The sequence below is a fragment of the Oncorhynchus mykiss genome, chromosome 16, assembly GCF_057628025.1.
Source record: "Oncorhynchus mykiss isolate SJ-2025 chromosome 16, ASM5762802v1, whole genome shotgun sequence".
Classification (NCBI taxonomy): Eukaryota; Metazoa; Chordata; class Actinopteri; order Salmoniformes; family Salmonidae; genus Oncorhynchus; species Oncorhynchus mykiss.
In genome coordinates this window covers 20415840-20434988 of record NC_143037.1, presented here as the reverse complement: position 1 = coordinate 20434988, position 19149 = coordinate 20415840, and the positions used below count along the sequence as shown (strand labels likewise).

Genomic DNA, 19149 nt, shown 5'->3' with positions numbered 1-19149 from the left:
GCAGAGTAGGTGAACGCATGATCTCCGCGTGTGTGGTTCCCACCGTAAAGCATGGAGGAGGTGTGATTATATGGGGTGCTTTGACAGTCAGTGATTTATTTAGATTTCAAGGCATACTTAACCAGCATGCCTACCACAGCATTCTGCAGCAATACACCATCCCATCTGGTTTGCGCTTAGTGAGACTATAATTAGTTTTTCAACAAGACAATGACCCAACACACCTCCAGGCTGTGTAAGGGCAATTTGACCAAGAAGGAGAGTAATGAGTGCTACATCAGATGACCTGGCCTCCACAATCACCCGACCTCAACCAAATTGAGATGGTTTGGGATGAGTTGGACCGAACAGTGAAGGAAAAGCAGCCAACAAGTGCTCGGCATATGTGGGAACTCCAAGACTGTTGGAAAAGCATTTCAGGTGAAGCTGGTTGAGAGAATGCCAAGAGTGTCCAAAGCTGTCAAGGCAAAGGGTGGCTACTTTGAAGAATCTAAAATGTTTTTTATTTGTTTAACACTTTTTGGGTTACTACATGATTCCATGTGTTATTTCATAGTTTTGATGTCTTTACTACTATTATACAATTTAGAAAATAGTAAAAATAAAGAAAAAACCTTGAAGAGTAGGTGTGTCCAAACTTTTGACTGGTACTGTATATATACACACACCAATTAAATTGTCTATTACAGCCTGATTAATCAGACTAAGTTGCCACTAGCTGAGTTTCTCAAATTCACGATATGTTCAAGTACAGAAACGATGGAATTCAGCACCCATAACCGGTTTAACTCAACTATTTATGATGGAGTTGAGCAGCAACTAGTTTGGACGGACTGGATCTCCGATGTCACATAAAATTACGTTTTTATTAAAAACTACAGGTTTTAATACCCCCCAAAATAGCCCACACTTAATACGACATTGTTCTACGTAATTGCGGTCTATTCTTTAAGGTGCTGAAATCAATAGCTTTTTATTTAAAACATAATTTCATGTGATGCCGGAGATCCAGTCCGTCCACACTACTAGTCGCAGTTCAATTCCATCACAAATCGTGGAGTTGTGTTTAGTCGGCTACAACAACCAAATAAAAGCTTGCATTTACAAAGGACAAACATAGGTACAAGGAAAGCATTAAATAATTGAATTTTTTACAAGTATCGACTGACAGCGACTCGATGTAGTCGGACTCCAGCCAGCCCACACAACTCTATCGTATGTAGAGTTCGGTAAACTCGGCTAGGTTGCCACTTGCCAGTTACCTCTAGCCGGATGATGTAGCTAGCCGGCGAGTGCTGTAACTTGGCAAAACATGTATGGCAATACACCCCCAGCAATTGACATAGATACTTACTGTAGCTAGCTACACATAAGAAGACAACATATTTTAATTTTGACCGATTTGATCACAGCAAGGTTAACTAGCTGCTAACGTTAGCTTAACTAGACATGTCTAACTAGCTGCACACGTTTAAATTGGTTCACGCGGTAACGTTACTTACCAAATGCGATCAAACCACAAGATTGATAGAAGATAAATAGTGTCGAGCATCCGACTGACAATACTACCAAACTGAAGGGCAACTATGTCATTGCAAATATTTCCAGGGTTTCTAACGTTAAGCTACCATCTTGATTGTTTACATTCTTACCTCCTTTACCTACCTTACACATGAACAAAAATGGTTCTTCTTCAATGGGATTTAACTGCTGTTGGCATCCAATGTTAATGGAGCATTACCGCCACCAGTTGGACGGAGTATTGAATGAGAAAATACAAAAACATTGCGGGAAAACGACATCAAACAAAATACCAAATTAGGCACACCAACTAACAAAAATCGTCCAGCTGCATTCACAATGATTTCAACGTTTCTTAAACTTCTTCTCCGCGAACAAGTATTTACATACAACAATGCATATGAAGGGGCTGTAGACTGTAGTGCCATCATGAGGACAAAGTGAGGCGTGGCATGGACTAAACATTATTTCACATAATTAATCGTATAACATTGGGATAGTTATTGAATAATGACTAAATGTGTATCGCATGCATTCTATTCGGCATTTAGGTAAATACACAGTAAAAAAAACAGCGAGAAACGGACTACAGGACCTTTGATTTTAATAAAACTACTTTCTCATCGGTACACTTACCGTGCCGTACAGGAAACTGCTTAAATAATTGCTGTCGTCATCTCCGGTTAGTGACTATGTTTTACAAATTAATTTTTTTGCTGGTGAAGATTTGTGATAGTTGGTAGTGATCTTTAAATAAAAACATGTGATTGCATGTAGTAAACATTTCAAAGTGATTCGAGTGCATAGGCCGTATAACTCGAATCTGCTTGCCGGGTAACGTTAGCATTCATTACAATTAGCATTAGCCTGTTAGCTAGCTAGATTCTTTCAAACGTTAGTTATACTAGCTAGTAAAATATACACTGTATAAAAATGAATGTGGACACCGCTTCAAATTAGTGGGTTCGGCTATTTCAGCCACACCCGTTGCTAATTCGGCTATTTCAGCCACACCGGTGTATAAAATCGAGAACATAGCCATGTATTCTTCATAGACAAACATTGGCAGTAGAATGGCCTTACTGAAGAGCTCAGTGACTTTCAATGTGGCACGGTCATAGGATCCCACCTTTCCTTCAAGTCTGTTAGTCAATTTTTTTGCACTGCTAGAACTACCCTGGTCAACTGTAAGTGTTGTTATTGTGAAGTGAAAATGACTTAAGGGCAACAATGGTTCAACTCCATATCATAATGCACATAATGTTGGAATGAGATGTTCGACGAGTATGTGTCCACATACTTTTGGTCATGTAGTGTACGTTAAGCATGCAACTACTGCTATTTAGGTAGCTAACATGGATAGCTACTCTGCCAAGTTTTGGATGCCCACTTGCAGGTTTACATATTCCACACTTCAGAAATGGGATAACTAGCAAGTTAGCTAGCGGGACATTCTGGCCTTCATTGAATTGGCATATACAAATCTGAATTAATTTGCCAACTTGGGCAATTGTAAGCAATCCACATCAATTATTTGTAGTTGTATACCAAATAGTAGATAGTTTCAGTATCATTTTCTAAATTAAACTTCAAAAGTTGGTGACACAATGACAAAACCCTGGTGTTGACACGGGGAAGTGATTAGTCTTGTCATCATAAATATCTCTTCGTAGAGGCCATAGGCAGCTGACAAATGAAGTTGTTCAAATGAAATGCCCCCTTTTCATCGGCTTTGTGTCCTAAAACGGCTGTCACGCTTTTGTTGCAGAAGCAGCAACCATGTCTGGCACCGGGGGAGGGAAGCGAGCCTCAGGTGGGGACAGCTCCCCTGGTCCACCTGAGAAGAAGTGTAAAAAAGAGGAAAAGACCACCACCACTCTCATTGAGCCCATACGCATTGGGGGAGTGTCCTCTACGGTTAGTCGTCATCTTTTTGTACCCCACAACTGGGTCTTGTCTGTGCTTAACCATACAGGAGGGATGATTTAATTGATCTTCTTTATTATCACGTGACGTCTGCAGGAGGAGATGGACATGAAGGTGATCCAGTTTAAGAACAAAAAGCTGAGTGAGCGTCTGGAGCAGAGGCAGACCATGGAGGATGAGCTGCGGGAGAAGATCGAGAAGCTGGAAAAGCGACAAGCTACTGACGATACCACACTGCTCATTGTGAATCGCTACTGGTCCCAGGTACGTACGTTCTACAATCATTTGCTGCCGTGAAGGAACATAGACATATTCTCAACTTAAAGTGTAACCCCCACTACACACATAGTCTATTACCCTCTTTCTCTAACTTCCAGTTGGAAGAAAATGTTCACGTCCTGCGCCAACGCATTGACCCCACGGTGGTCGCGGCATCCCCCGCTACTCCTGTTTCTACCCCTACCCCGATGGACGCGGATGGCATGATGATCCCACCACCCCCTCCCTCAGCCCCACTCCCAGTGCCAGAACACGAGGAGAAACAGCCTCCACCACCCGACGGTATGGAGATAGCTCGTGAACCACAGCAGGACTCGACAACCGGTAAAGAGGATTCCTGCTCTCTCTCTCAACCTTTTTCATCTACGCATATCTAGCCTCTGATCAGAAGTAATGATACCTCTGAGTCCATTGCGTTGCCGCCGGTAATAACTGGTGTGAGGAATGGCAACATCAAGCACTAAACCTTTCTGTCACTTATCACTTACTTGTAGGCCGTCTTTGTAAATACGAATTTGACTTGCCTAGTTAAATAAAAAAACACATCCTAAGTCTTCTCATCCTGACTGTTTAGCCCCGCCGCCCACTACTACCCTCAGTGAGAGTACCAAAGCCTTCCTCTCCACTTTGGACAACAGCAGTGAGGAGGAGCTCAGCCTGCAGCTGCGTGACAGGATGCAGTTCAGCAAGGAGGCCGCTGCCTGCATGGTCTGCGTCTTCGACAGGCTGCACAGCCGCATCGACGGCCTATGCACCCAGATCCTGTCCTCAGGTAACTAACTATTCAGACTCGCTTATCATGAATCTGGAGTTTTTCACTGTCTGTTTATAGCATCATGTGGGTTCTACATTTAGCATAATTATGTAGAGGGGTTCCCAACTATGACATTCACTCTGGTCCCTAGTGTGACATTCACTCTGGTCCCTAGTGTGACATTCACTCTGGTCCCTAGTGTGACATTCACTCTGGTCCCTAGTGTGACATTCACTCTGTTCCCTACTATGACATTCACTCTGGTGCCTAGTGTGACATTCACTCTGGTGCCTAGTGTGACATTCACCCTGGTGCCTAGTGTGACATTCACCCTGGTGCCTAGTGTGACATTCACCCTGGTGCCTAGTGTGACATTCACCCTGGTGCCTAGTGTGACATTCACCCTGGTGCCTAGTGTGACATTCACCCTGGTGCCTAGTGTGACATTCACCCTGGTGCCTAGTGTGACATTCACCCTGGTGCCTAGTGTGACATTCACCCTGGTGCCTAGTGTGACATTCACCCTGGTGCCTAGTGTGACATTCACCCTGGTGCCTAGTGTGACATTCACCCTGGTGCCTAGTGTGACATTCACCCTGGTGCCTAGTGTGACACTTACCCTGGTGCCTAGTGTGACATTCACCCTGGTGCCTAGTGTGACATTCACCCTGGTGCCTAGTGTGACATTCACCCTGGTGCCTAGTGTGACATTCACCCTGGTGCCTAGTGTGACATTCACCCTGGTGCCTAGTGTGACATTTACCCTGGTGCCTAGTGTGGCATTCACCCTGGTGCCTAGTGTGGCATTCACCCTGGTGCCTAGTGTGGCATTCACCCTGGTGCCTAGTGTGACATTCACCCTGGTGCCTAGTGTGACATTCACCCTGGTGCCTAGTGTGACACTTACCCTGGTGCCTAGTGTGACATTCACCCTGGTGCCTAGTGCGACATTCACCCTGGTGCCTAGTGTGACATTCACCCTGGTGCCTAGTGTGACATTCACCCTGGTGCCATGTGTGACATTTACCCTGGTGCCTAGTGTGACACTTACCCTGGTGCCTAGTGTGACATTCACTCTGGTGCCTAGTGTGACATTTACTCTGGTGCCTAGTGTGACATTTACTCTGGTGCCTAGTGTGACATTCACTCTGGTGCCTAGTGTGACATTCACTCTGGTGCCTAGTGTGACATTCACTCTGGTGCCTAGTGTGACATTCACTCTGGTGCCTAGTGTGACATTCACTTTGATCTCGTGTTAAATTCCTGTAAGTCGCTTTGGATAGAAGCATCTGCTACGTGGCAAATGTAATCACTAGTTGAGTAACCATAGTGACTGTGTTGTCTTTGTCAGCGTGTGAGGATGACAGCCAGGAAGAGATGCTCCGTCTGAATCGTACTCTGCTAGAGGAGAATGGCAGACTGCAAGACCTGGCCTCTTCCCTGCAGGGCAGACACCACAAGATGTCTATGGAGGTATGTTACCTCACCCCGTCATGTATAGTGTGTGTGTTTGGTATGCCCACATCTCCATAGTGTCGTCTTTCAAGCTTTTGTATCCTCCTCAATGTGAATGTCTGCTAGTTCTCATCGGTGGTAATACATGGCGATTTGTGTGGACTCATCCAACCAATTTCATAATCACATTTTTGCTCTCATCTCTGCTCCTCTTTAACAGTACAACGAGCTTGTGGATAAGGTGACAAGCTCGGAGACCAAGGTGTCTGAGATGGAGACTGCTGTGGAGGATCTACAGTGGGACATCGAGAAGCTCCGTAAGAGGGAACAGAAGCTCAACAAGCATCTGGCTGAGGCATTGGAGCAGGTGTGTGTAATTTGTGTGCGTCGGTGGGTGTGTACTTAATTTACTTTGTGTGTGTAATGGAGCAGGTGTGCGTGTAGTTCTAGTGTCTTGTCATCGCTGATGTCACTCCGTTATGCATCGATGGCCAGCGACAAGGCTGAAGCAGCAGAGCATGCCGTCCATTGAATACCAGTTGTGTTTGTGTGTGGGGGGGGGAGGTTATTGATGTCCTTCTGTATGTACATGGGTAAAATAATGTCTTGATGTTTTATTGCGGAAATGAGGACTGTAACCACGTCAATATAGCTATTGTAATATGTCTGGGCTTGTGTACTAATGTATGGGCCAAGTTCACTAAACCATCTCTGATTGTTCTGTCCAGTTGACCTCGGGCTACTACACCACTGGCAGCTCAGGGGGGCTACCCGGTGGCCAGATCACCCTCAATATACAGAAGGTGAGTGCAGACTATTGTCCAACCATCCTATTGTCCATTCATCTTTGAGCTTCCCTTCCATCTTGTTTTGATACATTGTTGTTTCCAACCCTGTCATATTTATTTTAATTTTATTTAACTAGGCAAGTCAGTTAAGAACAAATTCTTATTTACAATGACGGCCTAGTGCCCAAAGTGATTCAAATTAACTCCAATATTGTAATTATTATATCTGTTAGTTTGAGAGCCTGAATGCAGAGTTGGAGCAGAACCAGGAGCTGGCCAACAACCGCATGGCAGACCTGGAGAAACTACAGCAGGAGCTCCAGGAGGCTGTCAGGGAGAGCGAGAAACTCAAGGTACAACAGCATCCCCCTCTGAGGGAATACAAGACAATACGCTGTGCATTCTGTTATGTCAGCTTAACAAAGGAGATGCTCAATATTCAGACAGTCATCAGTCAGATGTCATGTCAAGGATGATTATAATTGTAGAATAGACACAGTGGCTTCAGAAAATATTCATTATCCTTGACTTATTCCAAATGATGTTGTTCCAGCCTAAATTCAACATTGATTAAAACATAAACATCACCCATTTATCTACACACAATATCCCATAATGACAAAGTGAAAACATGTTTTCAAATGTATTCAAAATTCAATGACACTCCAAATTCAGCTCCGGTGCATCCAATTTCCTTTGATCATCCTTGAGATGTCACTACAACTTGATTGGAGTGCACCTGTGGCCAATTATTTTTTTTGGCCAAAGCATGTCAGAGCAGAAGCTATACCATGAAGTACAAGGAACCATGAAGTACAAGGAACTGTCCATAGATCTCTGAGATAGAATTGTGATGAGGCATATATCTGGGGAAGGGTATAAAACAATTTAGACAGTGTTGAAAGTTTCCAAAAGCGCGGTGGTCTCCATCATTGGGAATATATGGCCGTCCGATTAAACTGCGCAACCGCAAAGAAGGACCTTGGTCATGGAGGTGACCAAGAACCCAGTGACCACTCTGACAGAACTACAGAGTTCCTTGGCTTAGATGGGAGAACCTGCCAGAAGGACAACAGACTCTACAGCGCTTCACCAATCTGGGCTTTGATAAAAAAGGCACATGACAGCACACCTGGAGTTTGCAAAAAGGCTTGTGAAAGACTCTGAGAACATAAGGCAAAATATTATTTGGTCTGATGAGACAAAAATGTAACTCTTTGGCCTGAATGCAAAGCTCTATGTCTGGAGAAAACCAGGTACAGCTCATCACCCGTCTAACACCATCTCTACCGTGAAGCATGGTGGTGGCAGCATCATAAGGATGGTAAGGATAGAGGGAACAATGAATTGAGCCAAATACTGGCAAATCCTTGATGAGAACCTGCTTCAGAGTGCAAACGACCTTAGACTGGGGCGAAGATTTATGTTCCAACAGGACAATGACCCCAAGCATAAAGCCAAAGCAATGCTGGAATTGCTTCAGAACAAAAATGTGGAAATTGTTGGGTGTGTTAGGTTCTAAACAATGTTCCAAGTTTAACCCAGAATCTAACAGGTGGAACAGCTTAATCCCAGACTTGAATCCCATTGAACATTTGTGGAAAGACTTGAAGATTGCTGTTCACCGCCGCTTCCCATCCAACTTAACAGATGTTGTGAAAATCTGCAAGGAACAATGGGAGGAAATCCCGAAATCCAGATGTGCAAAGCTGATACAGACATGCACAAGAATATTCAAAGCTGTAATCGCTGCCAAGGTTCTTCTACAAATCATTGACTCCGATGTCAATTACAGATTTCTTTATTTCCTTCTCAAGAAATTTCGAAAAACGTGTTTTTACTTTGTCATTATGGGGTATTGTGTGTAGATCGGTGAGAAAAAATATACATTTAATCAATTTTGAATTTGGGCTGTAACACAACAATGGGGAATAAGTCATGGGGTATGAATACTTTCATAAGGCACTGTAAACACTTAAAACAAATGTTAGTGTTTATAATTGTTTTATGTTATGATCACTGAATGTATACTCTGTATGTCATTTCTTGGCCAATGTTCCCTTGTTTGTTTGCTCTATCCCAAATGAATTGCAGTCATTTAGTTTTTCACCATGTCCCAAGGTGTCTTACAGTGTATGGGGGGGGGGGGTTAATTCACTCACTTAACTACCTTTTCAGTTGGACCTGAAAAATATTCCAGAGGATGTGGTGAAAGAGACCGCGGACTACAAGTGCCTGCAGTCCCAATTCTCCCTGCTCTACAACGAGTCTTTGGGGGTGAAGACCCAGCTGGATGAGGCCCGGGCTCTGCTCCTCACCGCCAAGAACGCCCACCTCCGACAGATAGAGCACATGGAGGTCAGGAGCACTGATTTTGCAGAGAGCGGCTATTTAGAAGAAGGTTTTTACTTGCAATGATTATGATCATGGTTAATTTACCTCCCTTAGTTGAATGGACTGATTGTCGCTCTGCATAAAATAATCTGACAAATTACTGAAGTGTAGGAGGGAGCCACTGATTTTAAAGTAACAAACATTTCAGCGTATCAGATCTGGGTTCAAATAGTATCCCCCCACCCCTGCTTGGGGTACCAGGTGGATGGGTTTTGCAATTTTGGGACTATTCCATTGTTTCCATTGTGCCAGGCACACTCAATCAAGCGCAGCTAAAGTATTTGAAAGAAAACAAATACTATTTGAACCCAGGTCTGGCATGTATATCATGAATACACTAGGAATATATGTGGTTAGAAAGGTATTTTGTACAGCCCGGGTTACAGCGGCCCGGGGAGCTGACTAGCTCTGCATTCCACAATGGTGTGTCATTGCCATGGCTACAGTGCCTTGTGTTTGGGCAAAACATGACCAATTTGGTGTAAGCAGAAACAGACAGGCTCTCTTTATATGTTTGGAAAGTGGATTGTGTCACAATCAGTAAAAACTGGCCAAAACTAGTCAGGATGGTTTGGTGTGACGTTGCCGTTGGACTGCCGCCAACAAAAGCTGTGGCGCTTGTCATCTGTTCAGAGTGACGAGCTGTCCCTACAGAAGAAGCTCCGCACAGAGGTCATCCAGCTGGAAGACACGCTGGCCCAGGTGCGCAAGGAGTACGAGATGCTGCGCATCGAGTTTGAGCAGAACCTGGCGGCCAACGAGCAAGCAGGTAACGTCTCATCTCCACAACACCTCTCACTCCCGAGGCTCGTTTCTATCATTAACAGTTTCCCATAGAAAGCAAAAGTTTCTCAGTGAGAATCTTGAATGGATGATTGTCAGTCTTATTCCTTTTTTTCCCCCCACCCTCTAACCAAGGATGTTGACTGTGTTTGGGATGAATGTCCTATCCTGTTATCACTATCCATATTGCTCACTAGTTTGGCGATACTTCACAAGTTTAGCACACGCAGACTACAGTCAGACAAAACAGAGGGTCTGACTGAAACGCACGGTCGTTGTTTCCTTATCAACCCTTCTGTCCCCCTTTGATCTTTCCCTCAGGCCCAATCAACAGAGAGATGCGCCACCTCATCAGCAGCCTCCAGAACCACAACCACCAGCTGAAAGGTGACGTGCAGCGTTACAAGCGGAAGCTCCGAGAAACACAGATGGAGATCAACAAGGTAGGGCGGCGGATCCTCTACATGAGACCAATAGACTTTCTTCTGAATTTTGATGCTGAGCCACTTGCGTGTGCTCGGCGGCGCAGTACAGTCATATCTGACTAAGATAATAACATGGTGTCAGAAGTACTTCATCCTCGTCAAATATAAGACGGGAGAGATTATTTCACAAAAACTAATGGTCCTTGAGTTGTGTCTGAGTTTAGAGTGACCGAAAGTAGCAAACCGCTAACTGCTTTCTCTTGTCTCTTCGTTGAGCAGAGCAACCCAAGCGGATCCGTTGCTATGGATACTCCGACTCAGAGCTGCAATGAGCAGAGTGAGCTGAGTGCAGGGAGCAGCTAATGGATTTAGTATTGGAGGAAGTTATTTCTGGTTTCGGGCAGGGCCTTGAATTTGCCAGAATCAATCGGCCTGGGTAGGGTAGTGCTCGCTTAAAATGAATCCCCTTGCAAGGCTCTACTCTGGACCCTTATTATAGGCTAACTAGAACCTTGAGTTTGCCCTGGTGAGGTGGTTCGGTCATGTGGTTCAACAAAACTTGAGTTGCACAATATTTGGTTAGTAGATGAGGTTCAACGTGACTTATTTGAATCATGATATTTGCTATGAAAATCAGTGATCCACACGATTGATGTCCCAAATCCATTTTCTATCCCTGCCTCTATGTCAGTTGCGGTGTCAGAGTGGTGACACCGGGCTTCTGTCGTTGGAGGAGCCGGTGAGCGACAGCCTGGAGGTGAAGAAAGAGGAGGATGAAGACCAAGAGGAGGAGGAGGAGAGGAGGAGGGAGCTGGAGAGACAGCGGGCCCGGGAGAGAGAGAGAGAGACTGAGAGGGAACGAGAGAGGGAGCGAGAAAGAGAGCGACAGCGCAGCGAGGAGTTGAAGAGGAAAGATTCGGACACCCTGAAGATGCTGAGGGCGGAACTTAAGTATGTTTTGTTTTTGATTATAGAACCCACAACTCCCATTTGTCATATTATGCTGAATAAAGTAGGGGTGTGCAGATCTGTTCATACTCGTATTCGTAATTCGATCCGTTTTATCACACTTGATACTCGTTATCAGATTTACTTGTGATCGGAAAACCTGGAAGTGACCTTTAAATGCAGGTAAGGCGTATACCACAAGTGCACATTACTGTACTATCACTCAGAGTGCATCTCAGAGCACATCGTTATGTTCCTTCACACATTGTTCAAAGTTAAGAAATGATCCTGACAGCTGAAAATGCATATGATTGACTGACTTAGTCCTATTCAATTATCAACAAAATAGACTAATATATAATGCGTGGATGGCTACTGCTGCCTGCATTTATTCCAGACCCAGATTTAGTTGGTCATTTGCTTGCCCCGTATTTGTTATATATTTTTTGCTTTCAAAAGGAGCAAAAATGTTCTCTCCCTACACTTATGCCACAACATTTGTACCATGAAAATGAACTATCTGCATTTGTCATTTTCAAATGTGAAAATGCCTGGGCGAGGAACAAATTATAATAGCAAGCAAGCATGGGCCTAGCTCGCGACATAAAGACAGAGGGAGCGGCGACTTGTCCAGTTATGGCAGCAGGCTCAACCCACACCCCGCCCGTTTCTTAACAGACAGCCAAACTAGCCAATTGAGTAGTACAATTTATAGTACACAACGCTTCATCCACACTGTTTGAGAGATGCGTGCTGGCAGCTGAGAATGACTCTGTCCCCCCCCAATCACTGATAATTACAAAAAATACTCATCATAATCCTATTCAGAAAATTCACCATATCTGTTAAGGTACTCGTTTTGTCCGATTACTCGGCACACCCCTAAAATAAAATATACTCTCATATAGTAGAAGACCTTAACACATTGTCTCATTCTAAAGTTAGGTAGTGCTAACTCTTCTACTGTTCATTCTCCTTTTCACTCAGGAAAGCCCAGGAGTCTCAGAAGGAGATGAAACTACTTTTGGACATGTACAAATCAGCTCCCAAAGAGCAGAGGGACAAAGTGCAGCTTATGGCAGCAGAGCGCAAGTCTAAAGCCGAGGTTATATTTTTAAAAATCAAGAATCTCACATGTAAAGTTAAATGGTATTTGTTGGGTCCTGCTACTTTGTATGTCTTGTATTCTGTATAAAAAAAAATGGAATTGTCTATAAAATCTTGGTCATAAAAAATAAATAAATTATGAGGTGGTAGAGTGCCTATGTGTTTGTCCATGTGTTACATCTAAATCCCCTCCCCCGCGTCCCAGGTAGATGAGTTGCGGGTGCGTGTTCGAGAGCTGGAGGAGAGGGAGAGGAAGGAGAGCAAGAAGCTGGCTGATGAGGACGCTCTCAGGAAGATCCGTGTGGCAGAGGAGACAATCGACCACCTACAGAAGAAGCTCACGGCCACCAAACAAGTACTGTATATCCACTACACAATCAAAGCTGTTGCAGAGTTGTTGAATATGTTAAATGTCACAATTGCAGTGGGTTTGCCTTGGCTTTGCCATTGCTTTTTATTTTTTTTACCAGGGATTTCAATGGAATTTCATTTCTTAAGCAATCTCAATGCCGATAAGTGAGGTGTTACGATGCTATTCAGTGGTATTTGAATTAGATTAGATGAGGTGTCATTGTGAAGTCAGTTGATACATGTTAGTTATAATTACATTGTGTGATCCGTTCGGGATACATTGCAAGGTAACACTGTGTGACCTAATGTGTTTTCGTCCGCCGTATTGTACCAGGTCTCTCTCTCTCAAAGAGATTTGACCTCAATTAAATTAAACTACATAACTGACAGTAAAATGGAAAAAAACTAAACAAATGCCAACTCTATTCCAACCCCCCCCCCCGTGCCGCTCCATTCTGTCCAGGAGGAGGAGGCCCTACTGAGTGAGATGGACGTGACGGGCCAGGCCTTTGAGGACATGCAGGAGCAGAACAGCCGGCTGATGCAGCAGCTGAGGGAGAAGGACGACGCCAACTTCAAGCTGATGTCGGAACGCATCAAGTCCAACCAGATCTACAAGCTGCTGAGGGAGGAGAAGGAGGAGCTGGCTGACCAGGTGCTCACCTTCAAGACCCAGGTGAGAGCGACTGTGGAGGATGAACTGTCAGCATCGCGTGTGTTTATTTTCAGGGCAACTTACAAAGCGGTGGATGTAAAACAGGTGCGTAACTCATTCATTCGGCAAGGCAGACTGTTTTATTTATTAAGAGACCCGTGGGTCAAAAAATAGCATATCTTGGGCTGCATGTTGTTCATTCCTGATGACTATTGAAATAAAAAAATAAAAAACATTTGATTGTAGTCCTGATAATGCTTGTGTTTCTGAGCTAATGAGGAAAAAGGTCTGATTGATTGGTTCCCCTTGCTGTCTGTCACAGGTGGAAGCCCAGTTATTGGTTGTACAGAAGCTGGAGGAGAAAGAGGGCATCCTCCAGAGCTCACTGACCAATCTGGAGAAAGAGTTAGGAGTTCGCATACAAGCACTAGAACTCAACAAGAGGAAGGTAGCAAAACAATATCACTTACAATTTTAAACTCCCCTTCTTCCACAGTTACCTTACCAATACTACTACTCATAGTACTACTACTTTTACTATTGGTATTGTAATAATATCACAAAAAGGAATAACAATACCACTGTTATTAAGGACAATAGTATCTGAGTGTCTCTTGCTGCCCCTCCATCTCAGGCGGTGGAGGCAGCCCAGCTGGCTGAGGACCTTAAGGTGCAGCTGGATCACACCCAGTCCAAGCTGAGGAAGATCCAGGTATCTGTGTCTGAGAACCGCAACGCCAGAGAGAGGGAGTTGGGCAACCTCAAAAGAGCGCAGGTACACACAACTACTGACAAGTCTGTCCTTTCCACATATGTATCCTTTATTTAACCAGGTGAGTCTCATTTTGTAAACGTGAATGCTCCCCCCGAGGGAGCCCTGATGTTAATTTGTCAAACCCCTAAAAGCCTTCTGTGGGAAAGGGTCATTTTGAGTGTGAATGTTAACTGTCGTTTTAGTCTCCTAAAGTATTCGACTGTGTCTGGCTGACTTATAGGAGGACCTGTCCAGGCTACGACGAAAGCTGGAGAAGCAGAAGAAAGTGGAGGTGTACACTGATGCTGATGAGATCCTGCAGGAGGAGATCAACCAGTACAAGGTAATTCAACAAATACACACATCCTGATGGCCCGGCCTTGCTTTTGTTCGATCAGTTACATGTGAGAAGGTTCACATGTTGCGGTACATGGGTGCCACTTTATTTTACAGCGTTAACTGTACATTTTCTGTACTCCACACCTGGCAGGCGAAGCTGCGTTGTCCGTGCTGCAACACCCGCGACAAGGAGACGGTGCTCACCAAGTGTTTCCACGTTTTCTGCTACGAGTGTCTGAAGACGCGCTACGACACCCGACAAAGGAAGTGCCCCAAGTGCAACTGTGCCTTCGGGGCCAACGACTTCCACCGCATCTACATCACTTAACTGCCGAGGAAAAGAAGAGAACAGGGATAAGGGAGGGGAGGAAGAAAAGAAAATGGATGGAAGTGAGTGTGGTTGGAGAGCTTAGTTTTGTCTTTGCTTTCTCGAAGGACTTTCTTATATTGCCTCATTGCCGGTTGGTGCTAGTGACCAAACAGATAGTTGTGACTGAGTGAGAGTCTAAAAACCGAAGTGCACATACCAAGGTATTCATACTTCTGGATACTCTGTTTTTGTTTTTCTGTCACATCTTTGTTTTTGATCAGGTCTTGCCCATGTGGTAATTAACTTTTAACTAGGTCGTTGTCGTGGCCCTGTATGATTTGTTTACACTACCGTTAAAAGTTGGGGGTCACTTAGAAATGTCCTTGAAAGGCAAGCATATTTTTTTGTCCATTTTTAAAATAACATCAAATTGATCAGAAATAGTGTACATATTGTTAATGTTGTAAATTACTATTGTAGCTGGAAACAGCTGATTTTAAAAAGAATAAAAAATGATTATGTAATATCTACATAGGCGTACAGAGGCCCATTACCAGCAACCATCACTCCTGTGTTCCAATGGCACGTTGTGTTAGTTAATCCAAGTGTATCATTTTTAAACGCTAATTGGTCATTAGAAAACCCTTTTGCAATTATGTTAGCACAGCTGAAAACTGTTGTTTTGCTTAAAGAAGCAATAAAACTGGCCTTTAGACTAGTTGAGTATCTGGAGCATCAGCATTTGTGGGTTCGATTACAGGCTCAAACTGGCCAGAAACAATATCCTTTCTTCTGAAACTCGTCAGTCTATTCTTGTTCTGAGAAATGAAGGCTATTCCATGCGAGAAATTGCCAAGAAACTGAAGATCTCGTACAGCGCTGTGTACTACTCCCATCACAGAACATTGCAAACTGGCTCTAACCAGAATAGAAATGGGAGTGTGAGTCCCCGGTGCACAACTGAGCAAGAGGACAAGTACATTAGAGTGTCTAGTTTGAGATACAGATGCCTCACAAGTCCTCAACTGGCAGCTTCATTAAATAGTACCCGCAAAACACCAGTCTCTATGTCAACAGTGACGAGGCGACTCCGGAATGCTGGCCTTCTAGGCAGAGTTGCAAAGAAAAAGCCATATCTCAGACTGGCCAATAAAAATAAAATATTAAGATGGCAAAAGAACACAGACACTGGACAGAGAAACTGCCTAGAAGGTCAGCATCCCAGAGTCGCCTCTTCACTGTTGCTGTTGAGACTGGTGTTTTGCTGGTACTATTTAAAGAAGCTGCCAGTTGAGGACTTGTGAGGCGTCTGTTTCTCAAACTAGACACTAATGCGTCCAGCTACAATAGTCATTTACAACATTAACAATGTCTGTACTGTATTTCTGAGCAATTTGATGTTATTTGAATGGACAAAAAATGTGATTTTCCTTTAAAAAAAACAAGTACATTTCAAAGTGACCCCAAACTTTTGAACGGTAGTGTACATTGATTTCCCCAGAATCGTCCTTGACAAACACCTGTATATGTGCTTGTTTCCAGTATTCTAAGAAAAGACCACTCTGAAGAATTGAGATTCAGTCTCTGGATGCAAGTCTAGTTGAGTTGTATACAAATGCGACTCAATTCAGTAAAAATGGACTTTCTTTCATTATCGTAACGATCACGTTATGTTCCTGTGCAGAGATTTCACCAGATAATACTGCAGGGCTTTGACATAAAAAAAAAAAATTGCCACTTGTCCTTCAGACAAGTAGGACAGATTTGTTTTTTTTTTTGGTCAGAAAGCTCAAGTCACCAAAGAGTGATACTTAAAATTGTCGTATGATTCAAGGAACCACTTTACAATATAAAAATGACCATTGTTGCTACCGTATAGAGAATCAGACAAATGTAGGCTACCCTCTGCATTATGGGCTTCTTTGCATATTCAAGCCTGTCTCAAAATAGAACACTGCCCCTTTTAGATGCACCTGGAGGATGATTGGCAACCCTTAAATAGCCCCCCAAAATATTGCACAGTTACAATTCCAACCGAATACTTTTTGTCTTTAATAAATAATTGACTAATTTAATGAATCGGGAATCAAATGGCTACAGTAGGTTTCTTAAAAGAACGGTAACTAACGAAGACATGTTTATAACATTGTAAGGCTGAAATATTCAGGTTTCAGTGGAGGTTTATTGACCGCACTGTTCAACCAATCCAATAAATGTGGAGGAAGAGGTGGTGTTCCAATGGTGTTAGATTTATTCCTCAACTTCCAATAATAAATACATTTCAGATATGCTATCCCCAAAAGAATCATCTGGTTGTGTTTATGAAGGTCTTTGCTAACATTAGACTGAGTTTTTTATTTTATTTTTTAAGAACACTGTAGCATTTTCATTCATTTATTTTACTGTAGGCTCTGTAAAAATGAGGGGGAAAAACCACAAAGCACCACAATTGAAGTGTTGTCATCACACAGAAATCCATTATAAGTATGTTTTGGAAGGTCTTATACAGCGCGGTGCAGTCCAAATTGTGTTTTTCCTGTGTTTTGTATCATTGTACAACAGTTGATGAAACAAACACTGTAAAAGTGTGAACAAAATTGCTAAGTTTTATTTTCTGATAGTTCCTGCTTGAAAATACAATATACACAGGACCTTCAAATCAGTCTGTTTGCAAGAGTGGGAGTTTCTGCTTGCCTGGTGACATCACCAGGTGGGAAATTGGTTAATAAATCAATAACAAAGAGTTCCAAACCTCTGCTAATAATAGCAGTTCCTGCCCCACTTAGACCACTCCCACATTGTTCCCTCCCCACTTAGACCACTCCCACGTTGTTCCCTCCCCACTTAGACCACTCCCACGTTGTTCCCTCCCCACTTAGACCACTCCCAGACAGTCTTAATTAACAAAAAATCTTGCTTGACAAAGTTTTTTGCGAAAAAATATTGTTGTTCATTTTAATGGAAAACTGTTACAGTAAGGTACTTGTTATCCAGAAATGATTTGATGTTGATATAAACATGGCTGAATTGGAACTTTTTAAGAAAAAAAAGTGACAAAGAAAATGTATTTCAAAAGAACAGAGTAAAATATTTTCAGTTTTATTTTATTACTTAGAAGTTGTTGCTTAGTAGCCTCGGCTATGCTACCTCCAGTACTCTGTGTGGAGTGCATGGAACAGCGTTTTTGGTTGGGAAAAGTTATATTTTGAAATAGAGCTCATCTCAGTTATTTGGCAAATAAAGGTCTTTCTGATAGATAAAAATGACCTGCAAGAACCTGTAGGATGATTAGAAAATGCTGCTTTTTTGGTTAAGCTTAGTTAATTACAAACGCTTCAATGTTTCTTTGTCTCTCCTCGGGCCCAAGCACATTGGCACACATGCAGGTGATTGATGTGCACAACATTACATTTCCAGGATTATCATGACCTGTGTGCTGACCAACAATTATATAACTGGGCAAATAACTCCCTAACCAGCAAGGAATATCAACACATTTGCACATGTGGCTACAGATAGATCTGCTCAAAAGCACATTCTTATTCAAATGATTTTTGTTGATCTTGTGATTTATTATTTTTACATGTCTTTTTTTAACGCAACATCTTCTTCTTGTCTGACACATTTATTTACTTGCCCCGGACAATCTGAAAGTCAAGCCTCACTATTGTCAATAGGAATCATTCGACACAAAGTAGGCCGTTTTTAGTTTGTCTCAGAATCAGCACAGAAAGGAGTGTTAAGGATCACCTTGGGCTAGATCTTCGTGTGTTAAGCCAGTTATGACCAATCCTGTTGCTACCACCTAGTGACTCAGTCACACACAACATCTGCAGGTTTTAGTGCCTCATTCCTGATGACATCATTTCAGTGGAATAGTCAGCTCATGAGTGTCATACTAAGTGGGCTGTCCCATCCAAGTCCTCCAAGACTACTTTGTTAAAGTTTACTTGTACATTAGTCACAAAACATCTGTTACAACCATATAATAAGCCTTTAATGGAACCTCTGAACACCATTTCCTCTGTTCTGATGATGTTAACAGTATAATGAGAGCTTGGTAATGCGTTTGAAGTTAGCTCCTGTGAGAACTAAAATCATAACTGGCCTCAAAAAACCACAGTGAGACTCTGGTGATCTAAAGTCAATGGCAAAAAACATGTTATGTATTGGTTCAAAATAAGACCTCTATAATATTTTGATGTAATGTTGTGTCTGGGTATTGGGATTGGTATAAATGAGTAGAGTGTGTGGGCTCTGATTGTGTGATATGAACATACATGTCATTCGGAACATACTAGTGATCATTTTGTATTTCACAGTGTAGAAGTTGTTTTTCTAGTAAAAACTTGAACTTGTG

At 42.9% G+C, this 19149-nt stretch overlaps 2 protein-coding genes across 5 annotated transcripts in view; one reads left to right on the top strand and one right to left on the bottom strand.

Moving 5' to 3' along the window:
• The window catches only part of phkg2 (phosphorylase kinase, gamma 2 (testis)), a 14553-nt gene extending 12386 nt beyond the window's left edge, over positions 1-2167 (bottom strand). Inside the window, exon 1 of one of the 3 annotated variants that reach the window (XM_021565146.3) lies at positions 1666-2167. The gene's annotated coding sequence lies outside the window, so the exon portion shown is untranslated. Of the gene's footprint in view, positions 1-1502 lie in introns of all 3 variants that reach the window. The other 2 variants (XM_021565147.3, XM_021565145.3) reach the window with 2 other exon arrangements.
• On the top strand, positions 2129-19149 carry rnf40 (ring finger protein 40). Of its 2 annotated transcripts, none has more exons than XM_021565141.3 (20): positions 2129-2203; positions 3290-3438; positions 3544-3711; positions 3825-4050; positions 4301-4498; positions 5832-5953; positions 6156-6302; positions 6664-6738; positions 6957-7076; positions 8902-9081; positions 9751-9886; positions 10222-10343; positions 11017-11276; positions 12261-12378; positions 12586-12735; positions 13195-13407; positions 13709-13834; positions 14021-14161; positions 14382-14483; positions 14631-19149. In XM_021565141.3, the coding sequence occupies exons 2-20, from the start codon at positions 3301-3303 to the stop codon at positions 14805-14807; spliced, it is 2919 nt and encodes a 972-aa protein (XP_021420816.3). In that variant the 5' UTR covers positions 2129-2203; positions 3290-3300; the 3' UTR covers positions 14808-19149. The 2 variants fall into 2 exon arrangements, with proteins under 2 accessions (XP_021420816.3, XP_021420817.3); XM_021565142.3 differs by having other exon boundaries at positions 2159-2355.

Bases quoted from the DNA above. Each gene is read 5' to 3' on its own strand.
- rnf40 (XM_021565141.3), top strand. From the start codon at position 3,301: ATGTCTGGCACCGGGGGAGGGAAGCGAGCCTCAGGTGGGGACAGCTCC. The intron at 4,499-5,831 runs GTAACTAACTAT...TGTCTTTGTCAG, and splicing joins CACCCAGATCCTGTCCTCAG to CGTGTGAGGATGACAGCCAG. The intron at 13,408-13,708 runs GTGAGAGCGACT...TGTCTGTCACAG, and splicing joins TGCTCACCTTCAAGACCCAG to GTGGAAGCCCAGTTATTGGT.